Raw genomic sequence first — 19484 nt, 5'->3', positions numbered from 1 at the left:
ATACACTAAAATATGCAATATGCAGATGCACTACAGCTCCCCCTAGTGTCTTCTATAGAGATGTGCGATAATAGCGATGATCCGAAATCATCGCGATGAGGTCAAACAATCGCGATGAGACGATTATTTAATAATCGTGACAGCCCTACCGCGTACTGCCTTTTTCATTGAGAGCCAGACATTTTTAACTATAACACAATAAAAAATCTAGTTAAATCCTGCCTATGGGTGCGCAATACCTGCGAGTTGTAGATACAAAGCGTTTCATCCAGTGCGCGCTGCCGTTTTGAAGTTTAACAATTCTAAATGTCCATTTCAAGGAGAGCATTTTATATTTCACATAGCTTTTTCAAAGATAATAAATTGAACTGAACTAAAAGACATGAAAGACACTGTATGAAAGACACTGAAACTGAAAGGCTATTTTTTTATATCAACTTGGAGGAGAGCAAATGTTGTATGACGTTTTGACAAAAAGAACTGGAAATACACCGATCATAGCCTACATAAATTCCGCGGAAGTTAATAAAAGCAGGCTTTAAAGAAAAAGTGAGAGAAAAAGTATACAGGGGACTGTACCCCAGTAGAGCTTTATGTCTAACAAAACGATCGCATCATTATAACAACACTAAAGAGCGAGCTCTTGCTTTCTGTTAGACAGCCTGTATCTCAATTGTCACCGTCTGCATAATAGTAATGCTCGTTTCTTGTTAAGCAATGCATACAGAAACATTGCAGCTGGACGCAAGCAGCCCTTTAGCTTGTGTTTTTAACAACACATAAGTACAGCACAAGACAATGTCTTTAAAATCTGTTAACGAATAAATAAATTATTTTTTACCCTCTGCTCTTGTTGTTTCATTAATAAATATAAACCAAATTCATTCTCCAAATGTTTTTTAATGAATTCGTCTTTTAGCATTTTAAAAAGTGAGGGGAGCACAGTGACTGAAGTCGCCGGGACATGCCCCCTAGTGCCCCCTCGTGGCGCCGACTCTGGTCTCTTATATGTTATAATCCCCGTTCCCTTTCTGTCGGTCTCTCGACGTTGTGTCGAACCGACAGATGGGGTTCGTCCCTGAGAACCAATCGCTTCCGACTACTTAGAAAAGGCCAATGAAAATTGGCGAATGAAATTTGCATGCCGGACTCCGCCCCCGGAAATCCGGGTATAAATGGGAGACGGCGTGCTTCATTTATTTACCTTTTGTTCTTCGGAGCCTTCGCTTGTGAAGATCAACTCTCGCTACTACTTAGCAACTCCAGATTGCCGGTTCTACGACGTGGTGCAGCGGACGGTCCCTTCCTGCGGCGACTTCCCCTGGGCGTCTCGGCGGTTCCAGAGGTGTTCGAGCTAGCAGACGGTGCCACATCGTCTGCATTCTAAAAGAGCAAATTTCTCCAGCGTGGCATGTCCCGCTATTCTCGTGGGTGCAACACACAGACAGACATGAGGTCTGCTTCCAGTACGCTGGGACAGCCCTTGTGGATACATCCTGCCCGCACTGCGGGCGGTTGACGATTCAGACGTTTCGTCACGGGTGGCTGTGTTCCCACGGGGCTCAGCCACCACCTCGTCTGCTTCCCGTTCCATGACGGCAGGACTACGGCCCTGCCGCCCGCTACGGCGAGCAGCGAGGGTGATATGAGGATTACTGTGAGCGCTAATCCGTCAGCCACTAGCTTGCGGACCGTTCGCACCTCGTCTTGATCGTCTGACCGTTCCCCATGAGACGGTCCGCCTTCTTATTCCTCAATCACGTATCGGACACGGTACGTGATGATGAGATGTCTGTTGCAGCATCGGAGGGTGACTTACTGGCATCAGACTCCGACGATTCCTTGAAGCTCCCTCCCTCGGGGGGGTCGAGATCAGGAAGAAGCGGACGTCGAAATGTCAGCCATGCTTTCCCGGGCCGCCGGCGTTGGGTTGCAGTGCCCGCACTGCCTCTCCCAATGCTCGCGGCTGGATACATGGTACCTCGGGTTTGAGAGCGGCTCCATGCCGTACTCGCCCCAGTGCCGTGTTTCCCCGGAAGTGCACGAGGAACTTAGTACGACCTGGAACGCCCCCTTCGGCATGTGCACGTCAACTAGTTCCATCACCCTTTCTTCCCTCAATGGTGGGGCAGCTAGAGGATACGTCGAGTCCCCCTGGGGCTCGACCTAGACTCCTGTCCAAAGCACGTAGGCTTTTTGGCATCCAGGATGTCGAGAGCTTACTCTGCTGCGGGCCAAGCTGTCCCCTCTCTCCACGCTATGGCCATCCTGCAGGCCAAGGCGTTCAGAGAGCTCCACGAGGGTAAGACCGACCCAGCGCTTATGCAGGAACTCTGCGCCGTCACCGACCTCGCTCTACGGGAAACCAACGTCACCGCACAGGCCCTGGGTCGGGCGATGTCCACACATGTGGACCAGGAGAGACACCTCTGGCCAAACCCTGCACAGATGGGTTGCGAGAAAGTCCGCTTTCTCGACGCACCCATCTCGCAGGGGGGGGGGGCTGTTTGGTGATACTGCCGAGCCACAGTTCTCGACAGTAAAAGGAGCAGATAGAGGTTATCAAGCATATCCTCCCCCGCTGCGACTCGGCCGCCCCCTGGCCATCGAGATCCCGTGCACCCTCTGCTTCCCAGCAGCCCTGGTCCTCTTCGACACTCCGGTTCCGGTGCCCCCACTCGGCGGCCCCCCGGGAGACGTCGAAGAGGAGACCACCACCCCATCAGCAGCCGCGGCGGAAGCCGTAGTGGCCCTCATGGGAAGACCAGAGGGAGATCGAGAACACCTTTTGGGCCCGACCCCAGCCATTCCATTCCATTGCTGGTTCCTGCCCCGTCCCAACTACCCACTTCTAAAGGTTTTTCTCTCTCTCTCTGGGTGTTTATCACAGCCGCTCTCACCCTCTACTCGACGGTGTTCGGCAACTCGATGTTGCGTCATGGCGAGGCGCAACATCGAATGTACATTGCAGCCCTCAGCACTCTCAAATCGACGGTGCATGGAGCTGCATCGCCAGGCAGGCGAACCAGCAGAGCCAGTCTTCTTCCCGGGGGCCCGCCCCCGGCGAGAGACCCGCACTGCCAGCCATCGAACCACCCCCCGGGGGGTCGATGAAGCAGAGCATACCCTTAGTCCCTCTGTCGCGGTCCCTGGGAGCTTGGCTCGAGCTTCCCACACCGGCATCCTCGCCACCTCGGTCAGAGGCCAGGATGCTCCTGTACTACGGGGCGAGGTTGCCACCCTTCTGGCGAAGGGTGCGATCGAGTCCGTCCCCCTAGCCGAGATGTCCAAGAGGTTTTACAGCCCCTACTTCATCGTCCCCAAAAAAGGCGTGGGGGGGGCCCCATCCTAGATCTGCGTACCCTGAACAGACACCTGCACAAGCTGCCATTCAGGATGCTCACAGAGAAGCGCATCCTGACATCTGGCAGATGTCAGAATTGGTTCATGGCAATCGACCTAAAGGACGCTTACTTTCATGTCTCGATTCTCCCTCGTCATCGCCCGTTCCTACGGTTCGCTTTCGAGGGTCAGGCATATCAGTACAGAGTCCTCCCCTTCGGTCTGTCTCTGTCTCCACGAGTTTTTACGAAGATCGTGGAAGCCGCCCTCTCTCCCCTCAGGGAGAAGGGTGTGCGGGTACTCAACTATCTCAACGACTGGCTTATCTTGGCACACTCGCGAGATCTGTTGTGTGCACACAGGGACCTGGTGCTCTGGCACCTAGATCGATTGGGGCTACAGGTCAACCGAGAGAAGAGCAAAGCTCTTCCCTGTGCAGAGCATCCTCTATCTTGGTATGGAACTCAACTCTGTCACCATGACAGCGCGACTGTCCACAGCACGCGCCCAGTCGGTGTTGAACTGCCTGGATCATTTCAAGCAGTCAGCGGTTCCCCTGAAACTATTTCAGAGGCTCCTGGGACACATGGCATCCTCGGCGGCGGTGATAACCCCTCGGGTTGATGCACATGAGGCCGCTCAACACTGGCTCCGAGTCGAGTTCCCTGGAGAGCGTGGCACACCGCAGCAGGCAGATGGTGATTACGCCTCGCTGCCGACGCACCCTAACCCCTGGTCTTCCATGCCTTCCTTCGGGCAGGGGTACCCCTAGGGCAGGTTACGAGGCATGTCGTGGTGACAACGACGCCTCCCTGCAGGGTTGGGGTGCAGTGTGCAACGGGCACGCAGTGTCGGGGCTTTGGACGGGCCCCCGCCTGCGCTGGCATATCAATTGCCTAGAGTTGTGACCGTGCTACTCGCACTGAAGAGCTGCAACCTCTCGTGCAGGGCAAGCACGTGCTGGTCCGGTTCGGACAGCACTACTGCAGTAGCGTATATCAATCGTCAGGGTGGCGTTCGCTCACTGCAGTTAACACGACTGCCCGACGCCTCCTCCGGTGGAGTCAGCAGGTGACCCGCTCCCTGCTGCCACGTATATCCCAGGCGACCTGAACCAGACAGCCGATGCCTCTCTCGTCAGTCTACCCTCGCGGAGAGTGGCGACTCCACCCCCGCGCAGTCCAGCTCTTTTGGGTGCAGTTGGGCAGGCCCAGGTAGACCTGTTCGCCTCCCTCGAAACCACCCATTGCCCCTTTGGTACTCTCTGACCGAGGGACCCCTCGGCACGGATGCCCTAGCGCACAGCTGGCCGCGGGACAAGCGGAAGTACGCCTTCCCCCCAGTGAGCTCATTGCACAACCCTGTGCAAGTCAGGGAAGAGGAGCAGCAAGTGTTACTCTTGGCCACACTGGCCCAACCGGACTTGGTTCTCGGAGCTAATGCTCTTGACGACAGCTCCCCCCTGGCCGATTCCCCTGACGAAGGACCTGCTTTCCCAGGGGAAGGGCACGTTATGGCATCCCAGGCCAGACCTCTGGAACCTCATGTCTGGCCCCTGGACGGGACGAGGAGATCCTGAGTGGTCTGCCCCCAGGGTGGTAGCTACCATTTCTCAGGCTAGGGCACCTGCCACTGGGAACTGTACGCCTACAAGTGGCCCTCTTCTCGACCTGGTGTGCTTCTCGAGGAGAAGACCCACGGAGTTGTGCGATCGGGTCGTGCTGTCCTTCCTACAAGAGAGACTCGAGACTAACCTCTCCCCCTCCACACTGAAAGTGTATGTAGCCGCCATTGCCGCTATCACAACTCAGTTGCTGGGAAGTCTCTAGGGCAGCACGACCTGGTCATTAGGTTCTAAAGGGCGCGAGAGGCGCAATCCGCCTCGTCCGCGCTCCATACCCTCTTGGGACCTGGATGTAGCCCTGACAGGTCTCACCAGGCCCCCTTCGAGCCCCTAGGGGATGCTCACTTCCTCATCTCACGATGAAGACGGTTCTCCTAATGGCGCTCGCCTCCATCAAGAGGGTAGGGGACCTACAGGCATTCTCCGTGTCCCCTGACTGCCTAGATTTCGGACCCAGGGATTCTCACGTTATCCTGAGACCTCGGCCCGGCTACGTGCCCAAGGTTCCCACGCTCCTTTCGGGACCAGGTGGTGAACTTACAGGCGCTCCCCACTGGGGAGGAAGACCCAACCCCGTCTGTGTTGTGTCCAGTACGCACGCTGCGCCTTTACTTAGACCGCACGCAGAGCCACAGGAGCTCTGAGCAGCTCTTTGTCTGTTTTGGAGATCAGCAGGGAGGGCTGTCTCAAACAGAGATTGGCGCACTGGATCATGGATGCCGTCGCTATGGCGTACCTGTCCTAAGATCGCCTACGCCCACTGGGTGAGAGCTCTCTCCACACGGAGTACAGCCTCCTCGTGGGCACTGGCTCGAGGCGCCTCTCTGGCAGACATCTGCAGAGCTGCGGGGTGGGGCTACACCCATCACCTTTGCGAGGTCCTACAGCCTCCGCGTAAAACCGGTATCGGCTCGAGTCTTGCAGGCATCAGGCAAGACTGGCGGCCGGTAGGGTGTACGCCTATGACAGTACCTTCCCCCTTTCTCCTAAGGGGGTCAGCGTACTAACTAGCCTCCCTTCTTCCCCCACTGGGTGAAGAACAGGCACTCCATCCATCACTAGCAAGCACCTCCTGTGGGCGGGCTGGGCAGAGCAGCCCTGCCCCTTAGGCCGGGTATCTCCGGAGTTATTCGCAACATAGCTCTAACCGGACCTAGTGCTACCAGACGTTGCAACCCCCCAGTAGGGCGGTTCCGTCTGATGTATCCTCATGCTGGTTCCCACCTTGGTAACCCATGACCTCCTTAGGTGGACCTCCACCTCGCGGTTAACTCCTTCAGTCCGCACTTTCTTCCCATGAGTTCTCCCCCATCGGTGAGACCATGTTGGTATCTCCACTAGTCTCCTCCCTGCGGTAGGAAGTGGTCTCTGTAGCGCATCCCCCACTTGAGGAAGTAGCGCTTACCCAGTGGCCTTACGGTTCCGGGCGGCTTCTCGCTGTTAGAGAAACAAGGCCGCCGCCTGTGAGGCCGAAGGTAGGGGCCTTCCCACCTTTCAAGAAAGCTCTGGGACCCCCTACCTACCCACTGGTAGGTTACAATTTCGCGGTAGCGCTCACGGCTGACACGCCCAGGCCAGTCACCGTCGCTTCGTTGAGATTGTGACAGGGCACAGTGTTATGGCGTTTTCCATTGGAACCCCATCTGTCGGTTCGACACAAGGTCGAGAGACCGACAGAAAGGGAACGTCTCGGTTACGTATGTAACCTCGGTTCCCTGATGGAGGGAACGAGACGTTGTGTCCTCCTTGCCACAACACGTGCTGTCCTCTGCAGCAGTCGTGAGAGGTCTCAGGCTCCTCAGAACAAAGGTGAATGAATGAAGCACGCCGTCTCCCTTTTATACCCGGATTTCCGGGGGCGGAGTCCGGCATGCAAATTTCATTCGCCAATTTTCATTGGCCTTTTCTAAGTAGTCGGAAGCGATTGGTTCTGAGGGACGAACCCCATCTGTCGGTTCGACACAACGTCTCGTTCCCTCCATCAGGGAACCGAGGTTACAAACGTTTTTCTGTACAATAGTCTTTTATTTTATATATGCATATTTTAGAATCTTTTATACTGTAAATCGTATTATATTGTATTGTCATTGTGTTGAATGTCTGTAATAGAAGCTTCCAACACCAAAGAAAATTCCTTGTGTGTGCAAGCACACTTGGCAATAAAGCTCTTCTGATTCTGATTCTGGAAAAAGTGCAAAAAATTGGCAAATCAGCATGTTGACTAATCACTGTAAAATGACCAACAAGGTAATAGACCAGATAAGGGAGATGTTAAAGTGCAGTGAGATAGCAGAGTCACTTTTGAACATTTACTGTAGATAATTGTTTAGGATATTTATTGTCCTGGGATAGAAACTGCCTCTAAATCGGCTAGTGTGTGTTTTGGCTGATCTGTAACGCCTGCCAGATGGCAACAGTTCAAACAGACTTGGACCAGTGTGAGAGCAGTCTGTGATTCTTGTGATTCTCATACCTAACAAACCTTTATTTTAGACACTCACTTTGCTTATTTGTTCAATCTCTTAGTAGTTTTAACTTTTTATCAAACTCAGCTAGCCTATAATGTAATATGCAATGATAAGTACAGGTTTTGATTAACTCAGCTTATTTTTGTAAACAGCTATCATGCATGTAGAGTTGTATAGAATGTTTAGTCTTTTATGTTTAACATTTTCATGAACTTATCATTTAACAACTTTCACATTTTTAGTGCAAACGAAGGTGCAAAATTGTATCAGAAGTGCAAAACGAGCTGCTCTCACTATGAATTTAAATGGGGGCTATGGTTAAACCTCCCTTGCTGTCAGCTTTGCACGCACGCACGCACGCACGCACGCACGCACACACACACATGTATGTTTTGTTATCTCCGTGGGCACAGTCCATAGGCGTAATGAGTTGTAAACTGTACAAACTGTATATTTTATCCCCTACCCTTAAACCCAACCCCTAAACCTAAAGATCATAGAAAACTGTTTGCATTTTTAGATTTTCAAAAATTATCGTTCTGTACAATTTATAAGCTTTTGTGCCCGTGGGGACCTCAATTTTGGTCCCCACAGTGACACGAGTCCCCATGAGTTGGTGTGCATTCAGGTTTAGGTCCCCACTAACATACTGTAGCCTATATAAACCAAGTCTACACACAAACACACTCACACACATTCTTTATTTCATTAACTGTATACTTCTACATTGCACAGAAATGTCTGTGTGTCTGTATGGTTGTTTACGGATTTACTGAAAACATACTGTATGTATAATTAAAGAGAGTGGTCTTGTGCTACTACCACTCGTCGCCAGAGGCTGCAGTGCAGCTAAACTTTCGGTGGACTAAAATGCGCTTTGTTAAGAAAAATACTTGATGCTTCGTTTTGGTTTTGTTGTATATTAATTTGATGCACTTAAAGAAATATTGAGGAAAACAAACCAAAAGTGTGTCTCGTATACGGTGGAATATGTAAAAAATGAACGGTTTATTCGTTTTTCTGTTTTGAAAACAAAAACGAATAAATGAATTATCCCGAAGGTACACGGACCGTACACGGACCGCTGTAGTACATATTTTTTTTAATACTTGTATCTTTAAAATGTTTTATATAGGCACATAACCTCACAAAGCTTTGAAAATACTATGAATGTTAATCCAATAAATTAAATTGACAAAAGCTTTCAAACTGATGGTATGGCATCCGTCGACAGTATGTGATTGATAGTAAGTGGAACCATGTGGGGATCAAGTCATCAAGACTAATTCATCTAATCCCTGTCATTGAGAAATAAGAAGATGGTTGAAACCAGACATTTGACCTGCCCTGAAATCGTATCAGGGTCACAAGACTTAGAAATAGTTTATACTTTTCTTAGAATTGTTAAGGTTGAGACAGCTGATCGTAGAGAAAAACTCATTTTGCACCGATGGAGCCTCAGGCAGCTGAGGGGAAGTGCTCAGCAGTGGGCTTCATCACACAATAATACAACGTTAATGATGCAGAACGTCGCCTTTCTTTGGCCCTGAAAGACGTCAAGGCTGAATGTTTAGGAACGGTGGTCCTAATTACACTTTTTATACTCAACTCTGACACGATTGACGATTTCAAAAGAGATGCCTTATTGATCTCCTTCACAGACAAGTTGTATTGATTGCAAAATCTTGATAGAATACAAACCCCTCCCCTCAATCTCGCTCCAATCAGACAGAGAACTCGAAATCAGGACCGGAAAATATGACCTCTGGGCGCTTTTAAAATGATCCCCCCGAAAGCATTTTGATGAGGATGTGACATAGGATGCCCCAGCTGCATGGCTTTGTGTGGTGTGCTGCAATCATGTGTAATGGCTGTGCAAGTTGGAGCTGCGTCTCAGCCTGAGTAACATCCACCCAGCATGGCTCAGCGAGCTCCTGTCACACGCCTGTCTTACACTTAACATCTCCTCAGCTTTTTTATTCCTCCTTGCCTGCAGAAAGGTCGAAATGCTGTGCCGATACTGTGCTGTAACTGCGGGACATTTCTAAATGTGTGTGTATCTGTCTCTCGTTGCAAAAGACAAGCAGAGACCCAGTGAAATATTTGACATGACAGCAGCTATTCAGCACCCACAGCTCCTAAACAATAAAGACACAGCAGCAAAAAAAACAAAAAAAAAACATGGGATGAGAATGTCATTTCTATGCTGACCTGGGAACAGCTTCTTCGTTGTGACATATAGCTCTGTCCTGTGCTAATTAAAGCTAACAGCTGAGCCAAGATCATCGGAACAGTACAAGTTTGGATATTTTACTCAGCTTTTGTAAAGCCTGTAAAACATTCTTTCATCTGAGGTAAAGAATGTATTTAAAAAAACATGTTTAGAGTTATAGAACTTAATACTTAAAAAGTTCAGCTAACTTAAATTTTTTCACTCGAAGCACTAAAAATGTATTGATTCCTTTGAGTTGCATATTAGCTCTTTCCCTGAACTAAAACACAAAGTTAAAGGTTCAATAATAATGCTGTAAATCTGAATGGCCTCTGTTAAATGCAGAAGAACATTCTCAGAATTTAGTGCTAAATTGCCAGTATTCAATTTCCAGAAAGTGAAAGACCATAAAAACCCACAGAAACTGCCCAGAAAAGGTCATCTTACAAAGCTGATGCAAAAAGGAGACATTGGGCGAAGCCACAAAGAGGCAAACAAGTTATAAGACCTAACAAAACAGACAGCAATTCCAAGAGTTCTGCATAACACCAGTCTGTAGCATCAAAAAGGTTTGTTCATCTTCTAATGTTCTTGATCATCTGGCAAGTGAGACAAGCGAATGTTCTACAAAAGTTGCAGTGCTCTGCAAAATGGGCCAATATGTGAGCAGTGCAAAGCGTACATTTACCTATGAATAAACAACAACATTTAAATGTAGGCTTTGAGATTAAATAAATAGAAATCTGCATATTTTTAAAAGAATTTATATTTTAATGTTAATGTGTGACCATACCTGTGAAAACCCATCAGCTCAAGTCATTTTTCTGTGATTTACTGTTCTCTGCAGAAAATCATTCTACTTAATGTAAAGAACCTTGCAAATTCAACCTTGAAATCTTTATTGAATGAGTAAGACCTTTTTTTAAAGATTGAAATCAATCTTTAGGAAGCCAACGTTCAGTATATATTGCGCAGAATTACAAAACGTAGTGTCAATAAGCATTACATTTATTATTTAAATAATTGATTTTGAGTATTATAAAAAACTTTGAATACTGTATCTCAAGCTCAATCATATAATCTATCATTTCCCTGCTGTCCTTCTGAAACCTCGTATCTCCATATTTCGTGATTTTTTTGCCATAAATCATTATTAGTCACCCTTTATGTTTATCTCTGGGTTTAGCAAATATATAACCAATTAAAAGTATTAAAAGTGCTTGTAAACTTTAACAACACATTATTTAATCAATTAAAAAGTAGTGTTTTTTTGGACATCCAATGTTTTAGAAGAAAAGAGATGATTTAAAGTGATAAACACCAATTTTTTTTATCAATTTTGGCTATGACTACTTTAATGCTCCTCTCATAAATGGATTTTGAACATTTAGCCTTTATTTCAAACAGGATCACATATGGTCGAATTTTCTTGTGAGGGCACTATTTATGTTTGCTCATTGAACATAAGGGGCTACTTCATTTAAAAGCACCATTTCCTTGCATCCTGAATGTGTTGCCTTTTGTAAAAGCACTGAGTCTGCCTCTGAGCTATTAGCGACAGATTGTAAGCCAACTGATATCCTTCCTTTTCCCCAGTGGAAGTGTTTTTCCGTTCTGTGCTACTCCTGGTGGACCAGCTTTTGATGGGAGATGGAAAAACACATCTGTTCCCACTGATACCTGAGCAGATAAAAACAACACACACAACCTCAATGGCACCAGTTAGTGATAATACGGTCAGCTCTCTGGTCCTGAACTCCTCTTATTACCACAAAACTGCCTCATGTAACATTGATTCAGTACACCTGTCTGTTCCATATTAGACTGTAAAAAATAATGATCTGCTGAATTACTTGGTTAATGCTGTAGGCCTACGTGTTATTTACTAAAACATCATTTGCCAAACAGATGCATGAATAGATGCATGTTTTTTTTCCCTTTTTGGCAGTCTAAATGCATCTTTTTTAAACTAGGTTATACAACAAAATTGAGGAAAACAAAGCAATTAAAGTAAACATTGTGGGCATAGTGGCGCCTGAGCAGTAGATGGCAGTAATGTGCAAATTACAGCTCGAGCACTTCTCCACGACGAAAGCAGCATGTCTGTGCCCTTAAGACATGCGTAAACAAACATGGAGAGTGTGAGAACGTTGTCCAAAGAATACCGTTAGCAGAAGTCTAAAATCGATCTCTTATAAACAGAAAAAGATCTCAGCAATGAGCTTACGAATCTGCGAGACCTTTTTAAGAAGGTCGCTGCGATTTTCGACGACCCGATCACTGACAGCAGCACGAGGACATGCGTCACTGCGTCTGCGTACAGGTGCGTTAACCAAAAAGCAAAAACGCACTTAAAAGCAATAAAGAGTTTAAACTGTTAACTGTCATTCTACATCATGTCTCTGATATGTGTAAAGTGTAATTTTAAGGTAGAGCGGTTGTGTCATGTCACCAGAAATGAAACGAACTGATGATAAACTGCTCAGTGTTTTTGTTACCTTGTTTCTCGTTTACCGTTACAGGTTGCGCGGTTGTTGATGCACACGTAGTGAGAAAATGTCTCTTTCAATATGCTCCGGTCCGATTGGTGTCTTCAGATGCATTTTTGGAGAGATTACAGAAGGGGGGAGCTGTTGTGTCCAGCGAAGGTCATACTCAACAGCCTGTCCCGTCAGACCGCGGTCAGAATCAGCCGGCCCTCGTCAAAGCTTTAGCGATAAGATGTCGAAACCGAATTCTTTTAATTTGATCTTCACAGACTTGCATTATTATATGCTAGTTGTTAAAATGTGTGGGTTTCTACCCGTAGGTCATCAATTTTCCTTATTGCTAAAGGATCCTGATCAACCTGAGAACCCCAGATCTCTTAAAGTGGCCGTAGTGGGCGCCCCGAACGCTGGCAAATCCACACTGACCAACCAGCTGCTGGGCAGAAAGGTGTGATTATTAGAAGCACAATAAACTTCACATTGTGTGTAATATGCTACGCAGCTGTTAATACACAATAGATAGAGTCATAAACATGCACCATCATATTTTTTGCAGTTGTTTGCAGTGTCCGAGAAAGTGCACACAACAAGATCGCGTTCTGTTGGTGTTCTGACTGAGGATGACACACAAATTGTAAATAGATCATCTTTCTCTCATGCTAAATATTTAAAAATGATATATTTTGAGAATTTTTACAAAAATGTCTGTTCATTAGGTTTTGTTGGATACCCCTGGTCTCACCACACCGATAAAGGCTAAAAGGTGGGTTCTTCACTATTGAAGTCTTCTGACTCTATGCTTTAAAGTGACTCTATGCTTTAAAGTGAATTGTGTGTTTTGGGGGGATTTTTATATACTTTTCTAGTTTAATGTTTAGTGCTTACTGGAAGTAATAAATGCATAGGTCTTGCATAACTTTGCATCATGCATTGTGACATAAACATTTGCTCAACATAGCATGAGTTTGGCCGAGGACTATCTGTTTAACTAACGTGAGATGGTGGGATTGTCGTGTAAAAAATAATGGAATGTAATAATGCAAATAATTTTTCATTTGGTGATGAGTAGTGTAGAACGTATGCAAGTTTATTATGTTTCACAAAATGTTTCCTTTTATTCCTGTTTTTGTACTTGACAAGAATTGTTATGGTCCCTACCCAATATACCCTTTGACAAAATATAAACGTTTTGGAATACTTGTTTTACAAGACACCAGCTGGAAGAATCGCTGTTGGTGGATCCTTTTGAGTCTTTGCAGAAAGCTGATCTAGGTAAATCAATATTTTATTTTGAAATGTTCTTATTTTTTGTTACTCTTAATCTTAAAAAACACGCAGCAAACATTCACTTTTTGACTTGTATGGGGCGCTGCATCTTGGCTTTCTCTTGTATATTTGCAGTTGTTGTGTTAGTTGATGTGTCTGATAAATGGACCCGTAACAAGCTGCACCTTGAAGTACTGAAGTGTCTGGCCCTAAATCCAGATGTACCTGCCATCCTTGTCCTCAATAAGGTATTAGCTTTGTCGTTGTTTATTATAATCTCTCCTAGTTCAATTGACCCTTCGCAAAGCCCGCCCCCTTTTGCTATGTCCGACATCAGCCAAAGCGCTCCCACTGCACTAAAGAGTATCTATAGTGAAATAAAAAGGACTTTATAAAACCGCATAGTGTGAAGCCGGTTAAACTCTATGGTTTTGATTGTCGGACAAAAGGGCCAATAGCAACAGGGGGCGCATAATGTTCTCGCTAGGATTGGTCTGGTCGCCTGTCAATCAAACTCCAGGCGAAGGGTCTAGTGTAGAAATAGTTTCCATAGCAAAACAATATTACTTTAAAGTGATAGTTCACCCAAAAATGAAAATGTTGTCATCATTTACTCACACTCTTGTCTTTTCAAGCTTTTATGACTTTCTTTCTTCCAGAGAGCTCAAAAGAAGATATTTTGAAAAAAGCTGGTTACCAAACAGCACTGACCCCCATTCATTTCTATGGACACAAAACCAATGCAAGTGAATTGGGGCCAGTTAACTACATTCTTAAAAATGTCTTTTGTGTTCTGCGTAAGAAAGAACATGATACAGGTTTGAAATGACAAGAGGCTTAGTAAATGATGACAGAATTTTCATTTGTGGGTGAACTTTCACTTTAAATGATCTGAGAGAGAGTGTTGGGGTGTGCTATTACATGCACAGCTGTAATGTCAGCATTAAATTTGAAAAACTATAGGTGCTGTCAACACATTTTGGACATGAGTGCACATGAAAGATTTTAAAACATATCATTCATCACGCACAGGTGGACCTACTGAAGAGCAAAATGTTGCTGCTAGACATCACGGCACAGCTGACCGAGGGGGTGGTGAATGGAAAAAAGATCAGGATTCGTGGTGTAGCGAAGTCAAATCAAAGACTAGCAGCCAAAGCTCAAAGCAGACATGCAGAAGAAGCGAATTCTGAGAGCACGGAGAAAGAGTCATCAGATCAAGAGAGTCAGAACAAAAACAGACTGAGCAGAGAGGAGCTGAAGGATCTGAAGAGCCGCAGCGGGTGGCCACATTTTAAAGATGTATTCATGCTAAGTGCTGTCGACAGAGAAGATGTAGAGACAATAAAGGTTAGTCGTCACATTGGGGAATTCTAAGATTTGAACAATGTTGGGCACCGTACATTCGAACAGCAAGAATTCTTCCAGCACATTCTAATATTGCTGAACAATGCTCTGTTGTTTTACACATCACAGCATATTTTGCAACTCATAATGGAACTGTTTGATTTCAGAATATATACAGTTGTAAACAAAATGTAAACGTATGATGTTGAAAATGTTCTCATGAAGAGCAGGTGTAAACAAAACCTAAGATGACAATAATATACAGTATATATGTTTTAGCATGTTCTTTTTTAAATGGCATCAATACATGAGAAGCTACATGGCACCGGTTGTATATGAACATGCTGCTATAGACAACAGTGAATACGATAATATTATCACTATAAAAGTCCTAACCATATGTGAATACTTGATACTGTCATATGACAAATCATGTGTTACAACTTATGTGCCATAGAGTTACCTGTTTCAAGTGGCAAAGCCTCGTGAGTGGCAGTATCACAGTGAAGTACTGACAGATCAAAGTCCCGAGGATGTCTGCCTCAACACTATCAGAGAGAAACTTCTACAACATTTCCCTAAGGAGGTGCCATATACAATGACCCTGGTAAGTTACAATGGACACTATGTCAATGCGCTAGTGTTGAGAATGAAGAGTTATGCAGACCTCACATAACACGCTTGTATATATTGATGGATGTTTGGTTTAAAGGTGTCATGAACTGGCCTTGTTTATTGTTTTATACTGTTGTATGAGGTCTACTTATGACGTTTGCGTGGTTTTTACATTCAACAACATCAAAATCAATAAGTAATAGGCTATTTTCTACCCGGGTTTTGAGGCCGGCTCGACAAACGCTCGGTTTTAATGGGCGTGCCGCATTGAAGACTTGGAAGTAAACGCCCACTGCTATGATTGGATAGCAGTTTGCTTAGTAAACTTAGTTGGAGCCTTCTGTGAAGTTGGTTAGACATGTAAACATTAGGTTACACATTAGCTCTATTCGCACGGGATTAGTATTATCTGGGGACCTCGTATGATTTAGAAATGACCTCCCCACATCTGTATTTCATGTGGCGCATTCGCACGGGATAAGTGCAGCCTGTGATTTTACTCAAATTTACTGACTTATTTCCTGGATGTGACGGCAAAAGGCTTTGCGTATAGTTTGTATAGCCTATAGTTGTATCGTGTTTAATGATATATGACCGTACCTGTCAGCATTTGAGACCCGTGATCGTGAACTGGACAGAAGATCACCGCGATCGCGGGTCTCCAATGTTACGAGAGTTTCCATGATAGATAAGTAAACAAACAGGAGACTCCCGGGAGTCCCGGCCAAAACTACAGTGTTGGCAGGTAACTTATGGATATGACCCAGCACCCGAAATAATATCAAAACACTTCAAAACATTATTCGCAAACGGTGGATAAAACCTTGAAAAATGATGTATGAGCCTGCCAAATCACAGAGATGCCGATTCGCACGGGATTAATATTATCACATAAAATATGGTAGATAATTTGTGGGGGAATTTTTACTTTACAAATTACAGACATGGCCGATTCACACGGGATTAAGATCACAGACAACCTCTGGAATTATTACAAATGACTAGATGTCCCCAGGTAATACTAATCCCGTACGAATAGGACTATCAGGGCATATCATGCGTTCTCTAACAAAGCAATAGTGATGTGTAACAAAGTTCAAAGTAGGAAAGGAAGGAGGCGGGAACCGGCGAACATTTACCAAACTTTAATTCAAAAATAAATAAACAATAAACAGCAAATAACAGGCCGGCAGCCACCTCACGGTCCACATGAACACATAAACAAATTTAACTGTTTCCGGGCCCGGGTCCTCTCTCTCGATGGTCCGTTCGCTCGTCCTCTTATGCTCCCGAGCTCCCCCGTGAGGCATGCAGGGACCGGCGGTCGCACAGCTGACACTCGTTGCCACTTACGCCGCCGGCCCCGCCTTACCCGCCCCACGGCTCTCGCCCCTCCTTCCTCGCTACATGATGCATAGTACAAAAATGTTTTACTTAAGATTTCTGCGCCATTCCTGTTGTATCCAATATTGACGGCACAGCACTGCTTTTTAATTTTAGTCTCTTCGCAAATCCAGCAGTGCCCTGTTCACAAAGGAATCCGCTGTGAAATGAAGCGAACAAATGCTCAATGTTTTACCCACGTGAGCTGGAACGTCTATAAAAGTAAACTTCAACCACGCATTACTAATGTCTGAATCCGAAGGAAGGTTATGCAGCGACTGTGTTCTTCCACAAACAGGCACTGTCTGCACAGTATTTTGCGATCTTTCAAGGCATGTTTATTGCTTGCTTGCTCTATCTGGTTCAGTGGGTGGGGCTAGAGAAGTAGTCGTTGATATTCTTCTGTGGAGGTGGTGATCAACCTATCTAGGTGCATTCCAGGACCTGGCGTTCGCTGTCAATAACAGTTGTTATTTCAGTAACAAGGGCATTTTCAGTTCTGACACTTACAGGATGTTTGCTTGAATAGGGTTCCCTCTTATATGACAAAAGCTCGGGTTAAAATTGATGTCTTAATTCATGACTCATGACATATCGTCGCTGTCGGACTTAAGAATGTTTCAAAGATATGTTTTTCAACTTGATTTCTTCTAGTTTCCTTTTTCCTCCGCTGTCTGCTTGTTATAGAAGCCCTTCATGCTGGCAACAGAAATATTTAGCAGTCAATTCAAAGCCACAGGAATTTACTTACTATCTGTCTTACACCCAGTGTGTTTTATTTGTTCTATAGCTGTACTGTGCTATATCTGTGTGTGATGAATTTCTCCCCAAAACGTAAAACGTTTATCCATCCATCAAAAATCAACCATAACTCAAAATATGGAATGTGACCTTTATAATTTATAGGAAGTCATTTGTTTTTTCATTGTTACTTTGTTCTCTTGCAGCAAATTGAAATGTGGAAGGAGTCTGAGGATGGCGTGCTCGACATATTAGTCAAACTGTATGTAATAAAAGACAGTCATATGGTGAGCTCTGGGATTCCTTTTGTATTTTCCCAAATAAATTACATTTGCGTTCACTCACTTAGAAAATTGGACTTACATGTTGCTGTTCTTAAGTAAAAAATATGGAGTGCTGTTTTTGTCGTATTAACAGATAAAAATGACCATTAACCATCATTAATCTCAGGAAAAAATGTTACATGTTAAGGTTTTATGCTTTTTTGTGACAATAATATAATGATAATGGTGTTGAATCTTAATTCTTGAAACTGTTAACATAAGACAAAAAATATAACATGTTTCACTGTCACCTTTTAATTCTTTCCTTCTTGCAGAAAATGGTTATTGGTCCAGGAGGCCAGATGATAACCAGAATAACCCAGGAAGCTGGAAATGACCTAATGAACATTTTCTTGCGGGAAATATGCTTAAAAATCTCTGCAAAGTTGAAGAAGTGAAGTTCAGTTATGAGTTATGAGAACCTATAACCGATGCAAAGAGATACAGAAGCCTGGAAGAAGTTATTACAGAGAGTCGTTGGTTTTTCTCAAAAAGTGAAAGTAAAGATTAAAGTGGAAAGTGGAATTCAGCGGCACAATAAATTATTTTTCCATATAAATTCAGTAACATGTTGTCAATTTTATTATCAATACTTTGTTAATTGATAATGCTTGTATTAATAATTACTTTTATAAATGACCTGCTTCTGCATAAACACATGGGAAGATCCATCACACTATGTCTTTGTAGTGTCTTTGTTATTGCGTATTGTAATGTCTTTGTTATTGCAATGTAGTTGTAAGTTACTCACTGTCGCTCAGTGGAATCATTTTTAAAATGTGCTGCTTGTGCTCCATCACCAATTTCATCAACTGAGTGTTTTTCTGAGTCAGTTTCATAAAGTGAATTGTAAGAGAACTGTTCACACGAGTTTCACTAATGGAGGTTTTGCAGATTTCCGTCGTGGGAAACGTAAGATCACTTTATCTTCAGAGTCCAGAAGACAGTGCTTTGGCACACATACTGTATGCAAAATTGCAAAAGGAGCTGGCAGAATCAGCTTATTCAGTCAACAGTTACACGCCTTGCAAAGAGCATGTGCTTGTATTATTGATAGATATTTTTTGTTTTGTTTTAATTATGTGACAAAGTTATTTGCTGAAATAAACATTTAAATTATGCAACCAATGTTTTTTCTCCTAATTTTGGTAGATGTTGATAAGCTTTTTAATGATATTCAAAATTGGGTTTAAAAATGTCAACAAAACAAAACGATTATTACTGCTCTGGATAATTTCTCAGTGTCATATTCTTATGCTCTATCTCCTATTGGCAAACCTATTTTTCTCTTTTTGGGGGGGGTTCACTTACTTTGTTGGATACATGAGTTTAGCTCCTAAACTCTTGTTGTCAGAGGGGTTTCCCATAGAAAATTATGTAGACCGTAAAACAAAGCAAAATGTTTAATTTCAGATACAATTATATTTATTAAATTGCAAAATACAGTGTCAGTCTTGTTTAACAGAAAATGACATTAATGTTATCCGTTCTCTGAAGTCGTCTCCTCCGTTTGACACTTGTGTTGTTCTCTTTCATCCAGATGATGTTTGAAAGAGGCGAAAGAACCCTTACCATTGCTAAACTCAGTAATGGTAACGGTTTTACCGCCACTCTCTGTTTCTGTTGGTGCACGAGCGGTATAACTGAGGCATATTGACCCCCTAGATAGTACAT

General features: G+C 44.6%; 1 protein-coding gene across 1 annotated transcript; it reads left to right on the top strand.

Moving 5' to 3' along the window:
- The first annotated feature begins 11725 nt into the window (after positions 1–11725).
- On the top strand, positions 11726–18938 carry eral1 (Era-like 12S mitochondrial rRNA chaperone 1). The gene is made up of 11 exons (XM_057357351.1): positions 11726–11969; positions 12169–12327; positions 12456–12583; positions 12692–12769; positions 12852–12898; positions 13346–13407; positions 13537–13649; positions 14434–14751; positions 15206–15355; positions 17694–17774; positions 18086–18938. Exons 1-11 carry the CDS (start codon positions 11864–11866, stop codon positions 18206–18208), a joined length of 1365 nt encoding a protein of 454 aa, XP_057213334.1. The 5' UTR covers positions 11726–11863; the 3' UTR covers positions 18209–18938.
- The last annotated feature ends 546 nt before the right edge of the window (positions 18939–19484 follow it).

Source organism: Triplophysa rosa, linkage group LG2 (assembly GCF_024868665.1).
Source record: "Triplophysa rosa linkage group LG2, Trosa_1v2, whole genome shotgun sequence".
Taxonomy (NCBI): Eukaryota; Metazoa; Chordata; class Actinopteri; order Cypriniformes; family Nemacheilidae; genus Triplophysa; species Triplophysa rosa.
This window is presented reverse-complemented; position numbering and strand designations above follow the sequence as displayed.